The sequence below is a fragment of the Protopterus annectens genome, chromosome 2.part0, assembly GCF_019279795.1.
Source record: "Protopterus annectens isolate FY-2018-M chromosome 2.part0, PAN1.0, whole genome shotgun sequence".
Taxonomy (NCBI): Eukaryota; Metazoa; Chordata; order Ceratodontiformes; family Protopteridae; genus Protopterus; species Protopterus annectens.
Window position 1 is genome coordinate 784,051,624 of NC_056728.1, and position 14,067 is coordinate 784,065,690.

General features: G+C 44.1%; 1 protein-coding gene across 1 annotated transcript in view; it reads left to right on the plus strand.

The window, feature by feature from the left end:
• Positions 1-14,067, plus strand: part of UHRF2 (ubiquitin like with PHD and ring finger domains 2) — a gene marked incomplete in the record, with an annotated part of 1,200,358 nt that overhangs the window by 1,032,584 nt on the left and 153,707 nt on the right. The window contains 1 exon segment of the mRNA XM_044061084.1: positions 1,807-1,979. Within this exon segment, the coding sequence (XP_043917019.1) occupies positions 1,807-1,979 (173 nt within the window).

A 14,067-nucleotide genomic window follows, 5' to 3' on the forward strand; every position in this document is an offset into this window, starting at 1 on the left:
AAATAAGCCTTGGGCAGGTTTGCTTCACATTACATGTGTCTGATGGGGAAAAAAGCAGATTTGTTTATGTAGTCTGTCCTTTTATAATGCATTGTTCTAGTATCCCCCAGTACCCCTTCTGCACCATATATCCCATGCCCTCTAGAAAACTTTGGTGGTTTTCCTATCCGTCAGTTCTTCAAATAACATTACACTTGTCTGTTACTCTTTCTATGAATAACTTTTCCTTTTCTGTTGAAGTTGGCGCCCTGGTTGTTTTTTCCCTTCCTTCCCGTTTTATCTTCCCGCTTAGGAATACCCTGCATATACCCAGTATGCCCTTCTTACTATTTTATGTACCAGTTTTGTGTATGTTACTTTCCTCCTCTTCGCTTCACCTTAAGAGTGAACAGCCTCATTTCCCCAAACCTTTGTTTCTGCTTTGTTTTTCGTCACCATTTTTCCTTTTTGGATCTGTTGGCTAGCTTTTTTCTAGCTGGCTGCCTACATAGGTACTTGGGTTCATTGACTTAATGGATTACACACACTGAAAGAACTTTTAAATAATATAATGGGTTTTGCATCCTTTAGTGATGTAAAAACTGTTAAGGATGCCTTATTAGGGTTGAGAGTTTATTATATATTATCTTGTTGCGGAGGATTTTAAACTCTTTTTGGAGTTTGTTTTGCATTTTTATTTTTAGTTAAGTAGCAGGATGCCATCAGCATACAGTGTCTGAGATTTACAATTTGCAAGACTGCCAATCCTCTTGTTCAAATTTCTGATGCTGAAGAGGTGGGGGAAGGACGCACTTAGCTACTCCTCCTTTGACTGTCAGTCTATGATCTGTCTTGAAAATATTTTTTTCCAGACCTTTTGGGCACTGCCTGGATGATATAGGTCTCGTTATGTTTAATTGTACAAAGTCCATCAGAATGATGAATAATTGCAGGGACATATTCTGTTTATGGTCCTGCTGATTGAGAGGGCATCAAAGATGGCAGGAGAATTATCTGAAGTAGCTGTTATAGTGCCACATCTCTAAAGGTATGTTCGTGAAGTCGGGTGTTTTCCTTCCCGACGATAATTTATGCGAGTTATCTTTTTTTCAACTTTTCTTTTGTGTGTTTAGTTTTGTTTCGTTCTTCTTTGCTTGGATAATCTCTTGTTAAGCCTTTCAAGGAGTGTGATGGGTACGTGACTTTTAACCAGCTGAAATAGCAGTCTAGGTGAGCACAGTCCATCAGTGCTCCTTTACCATCTCCTGACACTGCAGTATCATATAAGGGAAATATTTTGATAACAGAATTGCTTTTTGAGATGTGTGTAAAGATTGTATTTTTCATTTGGCATTTGTTTACTAGGATAGTCAAACTGGGCTGACAAGCAATTCCTTTTCAGAGGAAACCCGGGGAGAGAAGGTGCACCAAAATACACAGCTGATTCATGATAGTAATAGGAACAAAGGAAATCATTTTATGAAAATAAGAACAAAATGGAGTGAAATTTGCAACATATATACAGTGGATGCATTAATGCAACAGTCTGGAGTAGCATAACTAAACAGTCGATGGAAGATAGGACTATACTACAGTGGATTTGAGGAGGTAAAAGCAAAGTAAGTTGTAGAAACCCTACTTTACATAAAAAGACTTTTCAGAAGCATTGCTGATTAGCTAAGTGTTATGCAGATTGTCATAAATGTGGTAGTTTCTTTTGTAATGGTAAGTAATTAAAACATACTGATATTTGTACTAGACGTACAACTTGTCTGTGTAATTGAATCATTTTGCTTTTGTTTATCTAACAATGCTTATACCTTCTAGAAAATGAAGAGATGGTAAGTCCATGTAAGATGGAGAACCTGGAAGAATATGATGAGGATGATGAGAAAGGTGAGCCTTTTCAGCTAACTCCTCAGCAACAGTGGTTGATCCGAGAAGACTGCCTTAATAAAAGACTGTGGGATGAAGCACTTTCTTCTTTGAATGAGGGTCCGGTATGTCTTTTTATATTCTGGTTTGCCGCCCTTTTTGAGATTTAGTGCATTCTTGTACATTTTTACCATGCTAATATATTGAACTTGTCGTTCTGACAGAAGTTTTAAAGACTTCCTTATCACTGTTGCAGTATTCTTTACTCGTGATGTCCTGCTGAGGGTAGCAAAATGTCCAGCTAGAATACTTAAGCCTTTACACTTACAGGCACTGTACGTCAGACATATGCCCTATGTGCAAAGCGTAAGGTACGTACATGACATGCAGATGCCTAATCCTCAGAATTTCTTTGGTGCTAGTCAGAATTCTACCTCTGAATTTGGTCTGCATGCTGTTAGTAGAGTTGGTTCATCTTTCTAGCCTTCAAAATATGTGCCCCTTTGGGGTTCCTTCCTTTCTTTTTTTCCTCCTTGCAGTTTGTTTTTATGTCATCCAGGAAGGGAAAAAGTGAGTACAGGAGCCAGATTCCCCATAAAGATAGACATGAGAAGTGCCTTTTTTGTTTGAGTGCTACACATGACCATACACAATGTGAGATTTGTCCGGTGTTTCTTCATAAGACACTCTGCAGTCATTTGTCATCTGTTTATTTATAAAAAAAACAACATTAAAGCTTTTTCCTCAGGGTACCATGGCAGAATCTGCCCACATTGAAGTTATTCCACCTCTTATGAAAAAGGCCAAGAAGGCACATACTGATCCTGCTGCTGTTCATCCTCCACCAGGCATCTCCATTGGGTTGGATGAAGAGCCAGAGGACTGCCCCGTGCCAACATCAGTTCCCTGTGTCATGATCCAGTAGGAGGCTGACAGTGAGCTATCTGTCCACATCTCTGCTGAGGCTGTGCTTTTGTCAGGTGCAGTTGTTGAGGGCGGGGGGAACCAGGTCTGATTATATCTTGGGGTCCTAGGAGGATTCCCCAAATGTTTATTTAGAGAAGAGATGCCTGGTCCCTCATCGAATCTAGGCTGTAGTCTGAGCCTCCTAGATTTGTGAAAGCAGATGTTCCTTAAAAAAAACATGGCTTCTGTGGCTATGGACTCTCATAAAGAGTGGCAGAACTTTACTCAGGGGCTATTTAAAGACCCTGTGGCCTGGAAACTTCACAATGGTTGTCCGTCCCTGCTTCTCCCTGGTCTTCAACCTCTTCTAAAAGGCCTAGAGATTCTGATTCTTCTGATGAGTTGGATTCTGGTGAAGAGTCTTTGGTATATTCCTCCCAAAGCCACTCTCCTCTTGCCCTTAGACCTGATGAAGACGATTCACTGTGTCCAGATTCTCATTTTAAAGAAATGTCTTTTGGGGATGCAGTGGTCTGCGTGATGGAACACTTTAAGCAAGATTGTTCCCAGTTTTCTGTTCTAAAGAGATGATATGAATAGTTGAAATGGAGTTGCCCGGACTTTCTGCAGTCCTTGCTGTTTGAGCTGCCCTCTTGGATATATATTTTTTTACAGCTTCTCGGGTTCCTGACTGTCAACTTCTGGCCCCTAAGAAGCCAGAAGGATTTTATAAATGTTGTACATCTGAACCTGGTATTTTCTAGGTCCATAGATAAGCTATCCAAATTGCTCTTCTCTTTTAAGCTTTTACCTTCTGACAAGGACAGCCATGCTATAGAGAGGTTTGGGGGGAAAAGTGTATACATCTGCTACTTTGGCCTTTAGGGCCATTAATCATCAGACTCACATGACTGGATGTATCCTGGCTCTTCTCTTCCAACTATTTTGACTGGTGTACTCTTTCCCTTTTGACTTCTGCTTTTTCTGTTTTTGAGTTCTGCCTCCCAGGTGGCTCGCCATTCCATTAAATGCATTTATGATGCTGCTGATGCCTCCAGGGTCTGCAGCATATTTCTCTTTCTTGAGGAAATGCTCTTGGTTGCTCCTTCAGTCCTTACCTGAAGACATTAAGGCCAAACTTTTAGATTCCCCCATAGACAGCCAGGATCTCTCTGGTACTCCTGCTGCAGAACTGTTTAAAGCTCTTCAGGATAAAGATAAGGTTAAGGTTACACAGGACCTGAAGCAAATCTGTGCTTCACCTGTCCCTAAGTTCCAGAGGAATTATCCATCTTAAACCTTCTTTATTTGTAAGCAGCTTAGACAGCCCGTTAGGAGCAAGAGGATTGATAATTGAATTTTCCCAGGCAAGCCCACTCAGAAATCTAGGGGTAAAAAAAACTCTTTTCTTGACCAATATGCCCATATCTGACATCCAGTCTCCTCTCCCTCTTGGCCAGATTCCTGCTTCCCTTAGCCTGACTCTTCTTTTCCTGTTTGTCAACAGATAACCACAGATACTTTCCATTTTCCAAAATGTTTATTTTATGGCTTGGAAGTCCCTTTCTATATTTTCTGGCCTTCTTCAGCCTCCTCCTTGCCAGCTCCCTCTCTTTCCTTTGGTTCTGTGGGATCTGGTGGACAGGGAATCATCCAGCCCGTCCCTTTCTCTTAGCAGGGGACAGGTTTTTATTTCAAAATGCTTCTGTTTCCCAGGAAGGAGAGGTCATGGAAGCCTATTCTAGACTTGTCTTTTGTCAGCACATTTCTCAAGGTCCCTTCTTTTAGGATGTCTGGTATCACTGGATTTGAAGGACATTTACCTCCATATTCCTATTCATTCTCTCTTCTTGAAGTTTTCATGTTTCTGTGTTTCTTCATTTCAATATCGGTTATCTGCTTTGCCTTTTGATCTTTCAGTGAATTCAGATATTCCCTTCTTTGGATGACCTGTTAATTCAAGCCCCTTCTCAGTAGCTTTTGCTTCAGAATCTGCACTTCACTATGCTTCTTGATTCACCCTCAGTCGCAAAGGTCTGTATTGAGTCCATCTCACTACCAGTTGTTTTTGGGTTACAGGATTTAGACTGTGACAATGTTGACTTGACTCCCACCTCCAAAGGTCCTCTCTTTGGTTGTTTATTTCCAGTCTGTTTCTCCTCTTCCAGTTCTTCCTGCAAGGGAATTTCTCAGAGTAGTGGGATACATGGCATCCACCTTTCTTATGATTACTTTTGCCAAACTCTCTATGAGCATATTTTAGTGGGATCTCAGAACTGTTGGCTTCAGCACTGTCACCCTTTGGGGTATCTGGTCCCTCTCTCAGCTTGTTTGAAGCTTGAGCTCTTCTGGTGGATTCACCAGATTACCCTGAATGCAGGTCTGCCTTTTCAGGTTCCTCTTCCTACCGAGGAGCTGTACTTGGATGCTTCCAGTCATGGTTGGGGAGACTCCTCCAACAACCTAAAAGTCCAGGGTCTTTGGTCCCATCAACAGCTGACAGACCTTATTCTATATTAAGGAGGTTAGGGATTTAATTCTAGCTCTCCAGGCTTTTCATTCCCTATGTGTTCCAGGTCATCTAATGGATTTTACAGACATTACCACAGTCATGTGGTACATCAACAAGCAAGGGGGCACAAAACTTTACTTGCAGACTGGTTGATGTTCTTCGTGTTTCACTGTTGCAGTCATTGCATTTGGGTTATCTGCTTGCAGTAGCCCTCAGTCGGCCTGATTAACAAAGTCTTGGGTCCTGCGTCGGTTGCTGTCTCTTCTTCCATGATGGCAGGTTGTCAGGGGTATAAAACATGCAGCCGACGCTATTACATCAGTCTTTCTTACCGTGCGGTGCCCAAAGCAGAAGCAGTTCGCAAGTGCCAGTCAACCGACTCCTGAAATTTTCGTTTTCGAGTTTCAGAACCAAAGTCTTTAACTAAAGCTAAGTACCCCGTTGGGAAAACCTTTTCTTGCTCCTTACCAATGTCAATAAAAGTTAATAATTACATTACTTGTGGAAAGCAAATATCTCACAAAGATTTTAATTCGTATTGTATTCCTTGCTTAGGCCCTGACCACGACGTACCTTGCTGTCGGTTTTGTGCTTTATTTAATGAGTGCACTATCCGTCTGTATATTTTCACCTCTAAATATTTCGGTTCTCGGTTTAATTATCCAGGAATGTCGTCTGTTAGCCATCCAACTACCGGGATTCCGAAAAAACACAAAGATAGACAGACAGGTCGCCGAGGTCCAAAGCTGCCAATGACGCTTCTCTTAAGCCAGTCGCCAGTACTCAGTGAGGCACTTTCGCAGCCCCTGATAACTGCTACTTCTAACTCGCAGACCTCTACTGAGACCCATTCTGAGTCCGGTATGCCACGAGATGCTTCAACTGTGGAACCTGCAGATGTCTCTAACTTGGATGGGTCCGGAGCCGCTGTGCAGGCACCAGCTTCTGAGGGTGTATTCAGGCCTACAGACTTGCATATTAAACCGAAGCCTCCTTCTTCATTTAGGCCAAAATCTCAAACCATGCCTAAGAAACCAACGCCCAGGCCCATGCTCAGGTCTCTATGCCTAAAAAACAAATGAGAATGGCTGAAGATCTTATAACTCTAATCAGGGGAAGTCAATCTCCCTGTTCTAAGAGACCTAGGACTGAAGTTGTTTATGAATCTTCTGACCAGGACTCTGATTTTTCTGATTCTTATGATGATCTGGATTTGTCGTTATCTACTTAAGGATTCTGATTTAGAGGACTATATTCCCCTCTGCTTCCCCTCCAGAGGATTTTTCATTTGAGACCTTACATACTCTAAGGGAGCATTTCCACTGGGGAAGCCAGGATTTTTCTGATTCAAAAAAGAGGCTTAGGGATTTCTTACTCCTGCCTCAGCATAGGCCTTTAGCTATACCTCCTGTACTAGACATTGATGATGCCTTTTCAGAATCTAGTTTGGCCCCTGATTCTTTGTCTCCTGCTCCCAGAAAACCTGACCGATATTACAGGGTTCCTGATTCACGCAAGTTCCTTTTTAAAAATCTTTTTGCGGATCCCGAGACTATTTCACAGTGACCCAAGGGCATTAAGGCTTCTACTGCTGAAAATCCTACCCTCTCTGATAGACTCCAGTGCACTGGATAGATGGGGTAAGAAGGTTTACACTTCTGCAGCCTTGGCCATTAGGGCGTTAAACTGCCAGTTTCATATTTTAAAGTATCAACATCATGTTATTGGATTGCTTAAATAGAAAATTATGTTGATTCCTGACTGCTGAAAATAAAGAATTACAGGATTTAATGCATTCTGCTGAACAGGGTGGAAAACATACTTTGCAATGTGGATTTGATTCAATAGAGGCCTCTTGCAGGGCTGCTGTTTCTGGGTATGTGCTCAGAAGGCATGCTTGGCTTAAGGAGCAATCTTTGCCTGATCATGTTAAAGCTAAATTGTTGGATGCTCCCTTAAATCAGGACCGCCTGCTTGGCAACAAGGCTGAGGAAGTTCTTAAAAAGATGGAAGGTAAAGCTAAATCTATGCAAACTGTTAAAGATTTCTTACAAGTTCAATTTAGTACGCACTGGCCCTCTAAAAATTGGTCCTTTCCAGCCCCTTCCAGGTCTTCTCAAGCCAAACCCAGACACAGCAGAAACCACAGGTTTCAGTCCCAAGGGACACACAAGACTAAGAAAGTGGGGGGTTTCCGCACCCAAATCTAGGAGTAGTAAGCATGGGGGCTATTCAGTTGGTACCAGAAGAGGAAAAGGGACAAGGTTTCTATTCGAGACTTTTCCTGGTACCCAGAAAAGGCAATACATGGCATCCTATCTTGGGCCTTTCTACTCTAAACATCTTCCTGGTGATTCCAAAATTCAGGATGCTGACTCTTCACCAGCTGCTTCCTATGCTAGGCAAAGATGCATGGTTGGCAACACTAGACTTAAAAGAAGCATACCTGCACATCCCTATCAGGGAGTCTTGAAGATAACCTACGCTTCAAAGCAGGCTAACATGCACTGTCAGTTCTCTGCACTGCCCTTTGGCTTATCTACTGCGCCCAGGGTATTCACAAAGTGCCTAGCTCCAGTCATTGCATTTTGCAGGCAAAGAAATATTCAAATATACCCATACCTGGATGATTGTCTAATTCATGCAGAAAGCCAGGACATTCTTTTGAATCATCTGGGCTTTGTTCAAAGGGTGCTGACTTGTCTGGGGTTCACCATAAACAAAAAGAAATCACACCTGGTACCCCGTCAGCAAATTATATTCCTGGGAGCAAGCTTGAATACAACTTCCCAGATGGCTTTCCCTGCGCCAGAGAAATTGATTCATTTGACAACCTACTTCAAACAAGTGGCCACAAAATCCCAGCTATCTGCAAAGCAAATACTGCAAGCCTTGGGGTTCATGGCCTCCTACATTCTTCTAATTCCATATCAAGGCTGCATATGAGGAAACTACAATGGTATCTCAAAAGCCTATGGTGTCAACATTCACAGGATCTAGAAGCAAGGATTCCTGTCATACCTTGCCTACGCCTAGAGTTCCTTTGGTGGGCAGAGGCCTGCCACCAAAACAGGGGACTACCATTTACATTACCCCCTGCTGCCCAAATTTGAACAGACGCATCAGACTATGCATGGGTGGCTCACCTGGCAGGGAAGTGCATTCAGGGCAAATGGAACCAAAGTCAAATGCACCTGCACATAAATCAAAAGGAAATGTTAGCTGCACAAAATGCTCTGACAGCCTTCAAGGACCTCATTCTTCCAGGACAACTAATGGTAAAGATGGACAACACCACTGTCATGTGGTACATAAACAAGCAGGCGGTACACATTCTTACCCCCTCTGCAGACTAGCCATGGCATTGTGAAACACAGCCTTGAGCTACCAAGTGAATCTATAAGCTCAATTCCTGCCAGAAAAAGTAAATACACTGTCAGACAGGCTAAGTAGAAACCTTATGGACCCACACAAGTGGAAACTAGAACCAAGGATTTTCAACATGTTGACAAGCAAATGGGAGAGCCCAGATATAGACGTGTTTTCCTCCCCCCAGAACCATCAGTTGGACAAATTTTGCACAAGGATTCCTCACAAGCTAGCTTGGAAAGTGGATGCTCTATCCTTCAGCTGGAAAATCCTATCAGTTTATGCCATTCCTCCTCTGCTCTCCAAGGTACCACTAAAGATCAAACAGGACAAGCCAAGGACGATTTTAATTGCACCAGACTGGCCTTGCCAACACTGGTACCCACGCTTGAGCAGTCTGTCACGCTTGGCCCCATGACACCTGCCTCAGACACCTTCCCTGTTGTCTCAGCAGGAGAACCAGATTCTGCACCCTCAGCTGCAAACCCTGAACGTAGCAGCCTGGCTAATTACCTAATATCTCAGTAAATCGGTGATGGATATCATTTTAGAGGCAAGGAGGCTTAGTACTAGAAAGTCTTATGCTTCCAAATGGAAAATATTTTGTGCCTGGAACCAGTCTCAAGGATTGAACGTAGCAGTGCCCAGTTTACCTCAGATTCTACAATACTTGAGATGCTTCTTAAGGGCTTGTCCTTTTCCTCCATCAAAATTCATGCCTCAGTCATTTCAGCTCATTATATCAAAGGGCCTCCCCTCTTCTCACCCACTGCTCGAGCAGTTCCTCAGAGGGGCCAAAATTTTAAGGCCACCCAGGAGAGCTCCAACTCCAGCCTGGGATCTTAACTTTGTCTTGGAGAAACTCACTCTTCCTCCTTTCGAGTCAGCTGCTACTGCAAATTTAAAATTTCTTTCCTTGAAAACGGCTTTCCTTTTAGCAATCACTTCTGCAAGAAGGGTATCTGAATTACAGGCCTTTATGGCAGTGGAACTTTTCATCATCTTTCATGCGGACAGGGTGTCCCTCAGAACCAGTCCCTCCTTCATACCCAAGGTGGTATCCAATGTGGCTCTTAATCAGTCCATTCATTTGCCAACCTTCTTTCCTAACCCACAGAACAAAGGGGAATGGATACTGCACTCTTTAGATGTGCACAGATGGCTTAGATTCTACTTGGACAGGACTAAACTTCAAAGGAAATCTGAACTGCTTGTGGCATTTGCTGCAGGGACAGAGGAAAGCTATTTCAAAACAAACCATTTCAAAATGGATAGGCCATTGCATTAATTTCTGCTATAAGCACCATGGAAAACCTATCCCACAGGGCATCAGACCCCATTCAACCAGGGCTGCATCTACCTCTACAACCTTTCTCAGGGGCATCCCTACTAGGGACATCCTAGAAGCTGCTACCTGGAGTTCTGTACATACTTTCACCAAGCATTATCATTTGCCAATTTTCTCTAAATCCAGAGCTGGTCTTGCCACTGCAGTCTTGCAGGTCCTTATAGCTGGTCCTAATTCTATTTAAATTCCTCCTCCCAACCTTAGCTTTGGGAATCTACCCAAATGTAATGACTGCACCATTGAAACCCGAAGAACATAGTACAGTTGTGGACACTTACCATAAGTGTAGATGTTCGAGTGTATTCACTGTTGCAGTCCTGGTTACCCTCCCTCCAGCCCCTTTTCTTCTTTTAGCTATACCTCTACTCTCACTTACTATGCTCAAAAAGCTTTTTGGTGTGTTTGCTTTTTTGTTGGAGATATATCCCTGTATTTATAGATTTAATTGCTTCCCATTAGGGGGCACTTGACATCTGGGGCAAGAAGAAATGATGTAATGGCGTTGGCTGCATGTTTTATACCCCTGACGACCTGACGTCATGGAAGAAGGGACAGCAACCAATGCAGGACCCAAGACTTTGTTAATCAGGCCAACTGAGGGCTACTGCAAGCATATAACCCAAATGTAATGACTGCAACAGTGAATACACTCGAACATCTACATTTATGGTAAGTGTACACAACTGTACTTTCAGGCTTGGGATTTTACAGTGTGCCATCAACTGGTTCTTTAAGGAGTTTAATTTCCTTCAAAACGCAGTCTGGTGGCAGACTCTTTCAGTAGGTCCAGGGCAAATCCTTAGAAATGGATGCTTCACAGGGTGGTCTTTCTGGACATTGTACATTGGTGGTGTACTCCTCAAGTAGGTGTTTTTACCTCCCCTGTGAACAGACAACTCTGGTTTGGAAAGTGGGCATTGCCTTTTTCTTGGAAGGGTACATTTCTGTATGCCTATCCCCCTTTTCCTCCACTAGCAAAGGTCCTGCTCAAGATCATTTGGGACACACCCAAAATCTTGCTGGTGGCTCCCTTTTGGCCCAGCAGCACTAGTTCTCCCTTCTATTTCACCTGGCCAGAGGCAGTAATCACAAGTTACCTCACAGGATGGATCTCTCACTAGACATGAGATCTCTCATTCACCCTCAGTTGTCTACCTTTCCATTGACACCTCCTTTGATAGGGTTTTGATTCTTTTCATGCACCAATTTTCTGATGATGTGCTTCGTTTTATTTTTTTTTTTTGAGGAGGCCAAGAAAACTCACTACTAGAAACTCATGTATAACTAAATGGAAGAGATTTTGTATTTGGTGCATCATGCATGACCTGAACCCTTTTTTTGCAGCCGTTCCTATAGTTCTTTATTATTTGTGTGAATTGCTCAATTCTGGTTTGGCATATTAATTTTGTTAAAGTTCATTTACCACCTGTTTCAGCGTGTCTGCCTCTGATTCTACCTTTAGCTAATAGTTTTGAAGTCAAACAATTTTTAAAAGGCTTCCTTCGTGTCTGGCCTCCAAGAAAGCCTGATGTCCTTCTATTCCAATGTTGCAGTATTCACTAGTGGGTTTACCCTTCCCATCAGCTTGTTTGGCCAGGTTTCCAAACCTTTTCCAGTCCCTGTTGGTGTGTCGAACATCTGATGTTTTGGCTGGTATCTGTGCCATAAAAGTGACGTCTGTGTGCACCAGTCCTCAGAACTTTTCAGCCGACAGCCATACGCCAGGTGTTGCTGCTACTCACGGACGTCTGATCAGTTTTGCATTAAAATATGTACCCTTGTGAAGATTTTTCTTCAGTCCTTTTGTATTTACTATAGTCTGTTAATGTCCGGTAAGAGCAAGTGCTACTGTGGTCGCCAGATTCCCCACAAAGACACCCATGACCAGTGTCTCTCTTGTTTGGGTAGGGATTACAGTTATAAAAACTGTGCTATTTGTAAGTTGTTTGTCCCCAAGACCCTTTGTCGCTGACTGCACGCCCTTGACTTATACCTTGAAAATCAGTGCCTTAAACAGATCTCTGTCAGAATGGAAGCCACTTCCGATGCCCTGTCTGAACCATCCAGGAAGAGGGCCAAGCCCGCAAAGCCGTCCACTTCCATCGCACCTCCCTCCGCTGATTCTCAGCCTGTAGCCACCGTTAGCTTGGCCGAGGAACCGGCGTCCGCCACATCGGACAAAGCAGGTACCTACCAGGACGACGCAAAATCTGGATTGGATGACATGTCCGGAAAGAATATACCGGCACCTGATTCAGACGTCAGGGGGAACGCTTCTGGGATGGGCGCTTCGGAGCAGGCCTCTGCCGATGTTCTTTGTGTTTCACTGTTGCAGTTATCACCAAAGCCTTCCTGGCCCTTAGGCCTACGCCAGATCTCTGTCATGTTGCTCCACCTCTTCTTTGTCCCAGGCCTGTTCAGCTAGAGACTACTCTTAGCCAACCTGCAGAAGAGGAAATGTCTGACTCGTCAGAGGATCCCTTGTCCTACTCTTCACAAATTTCTTCCCCTCTGGGGTATGGTTCCCCAGAAGAAGCCTCTGCTGAACCTGACTCCCCTGTGGAAGACCTTACCTTTGGTGACACTGTAAATCCTATGAGGGAACATTTTAAATGGAATTGCTCAGACATGTCTGAGCAACAGAAAAGATTCTATGACTTGATCCAGATGGAATCTCCTAACCCAGCTCCTATTCTTCCTGTCCAGCCTGCCTTCCTGGATGCTTTTGCAGCAGCATGCATAAACCCCGATTCCCAGCCACTTGCCCCTAGAAGGGCAGACCGGTTGTACAGGGTACCTGATGCAGACAAATTCCTTTTCAAATGCCTGCCAGCTGACCCAGCAACTATTTCTATAGCCACTGATAGGGCTGCCAAACTTCTCCCTACTTACCACTGTCCTGCCTGCAGATAAAGACAGCAAGGCCATGGAGAGGTGGGGGAAGATGATGTACACTTTGGCTACTCTAGCTTTTAGGGCTACCAATTACCAGTCACACATGGCCAAATACTCCTTGGCCTTACTGGACAAAGCTTCTAAGGAACTTAGAGATCCCTGATTGCTCTGCAAGGCATCCCTGTCTTCCTTGCTTGGGCTTATTCCCCAAGTCAGTAAACATTCTCCAAGGTTTGCATATGATGCAGCGGAGGCCTCTGCCAGGTCCAGCTACATCTGCCTTTGTATTGAGGAGATACTCTTGGCTGCGTCTTCAGCCCCTACCAGATGACTTTAAGGCCAAACTCTTGGATGCTCCTTTGTATTGCACTGCCCTTTTTGGATCCAAGGTAGCTGATCTCTTTAAGTCACTTCAGCAAAAAAGGAAAGAGCTCCAAGTTCTAAAGCATCTTCTTGTCTCTCCAATCCCTAAATTTCAAAGGAACTACCCGGCCAAGACACAATTTATCAGGAAGTCTTGTAGGCCCTCTGTCCCCTCCAGGTCTAGAAGACCACACAGGAGACAGACTACTCAGCCTAGGACACCTCAGGCCTCTGCCCAGAGTCCTCCCTTTCCAGAAAGGGCAAGCAGCATCTGACTGCCTGCCTCCTTTCTACCCACCCTCCTGCCACCATACTTCTATCCTCCCGTCTTTTTCACTGCCTCCGTGTATGGGCCCTAGTGACATCCGAAAAGTGGGTTTTGTCTGTCCTGAAGGAGGGATACTTCATGTCTTGGATGCCCCCCCCCCCAACTTCCTATACTACTACATCCCCCCTCTCAATGGTCCCTCCTCCCCGAGGTCCTAAACAACCTGCTGCTCCAAGGCACCATGGAACTTGTGCCCCCCCCCCTGCTCGAGGGAGAGGGTTCTACTCTAGATTTTTTTCTCGTGCCCAGGAAGGGACCATGGAGACCCATCCTAGACCTTTCCCACCTCAACCCATTCCTGAGTGTGTCCCCTCCTATAGGATGATAACTCTACCCATTCTCTTTCCCCTCATCCTTCCCCAGGCCTTCATGGTGACTCCGGACATCAAAGAAGCTTGTCTACATATTCCAATAGAACCGTCTCCCAGAAAATGTCTCGGATTCAAAGCAGGCTCCTTGCATTTTCAGTTCTGTGATTTGCCCTTTGGACTC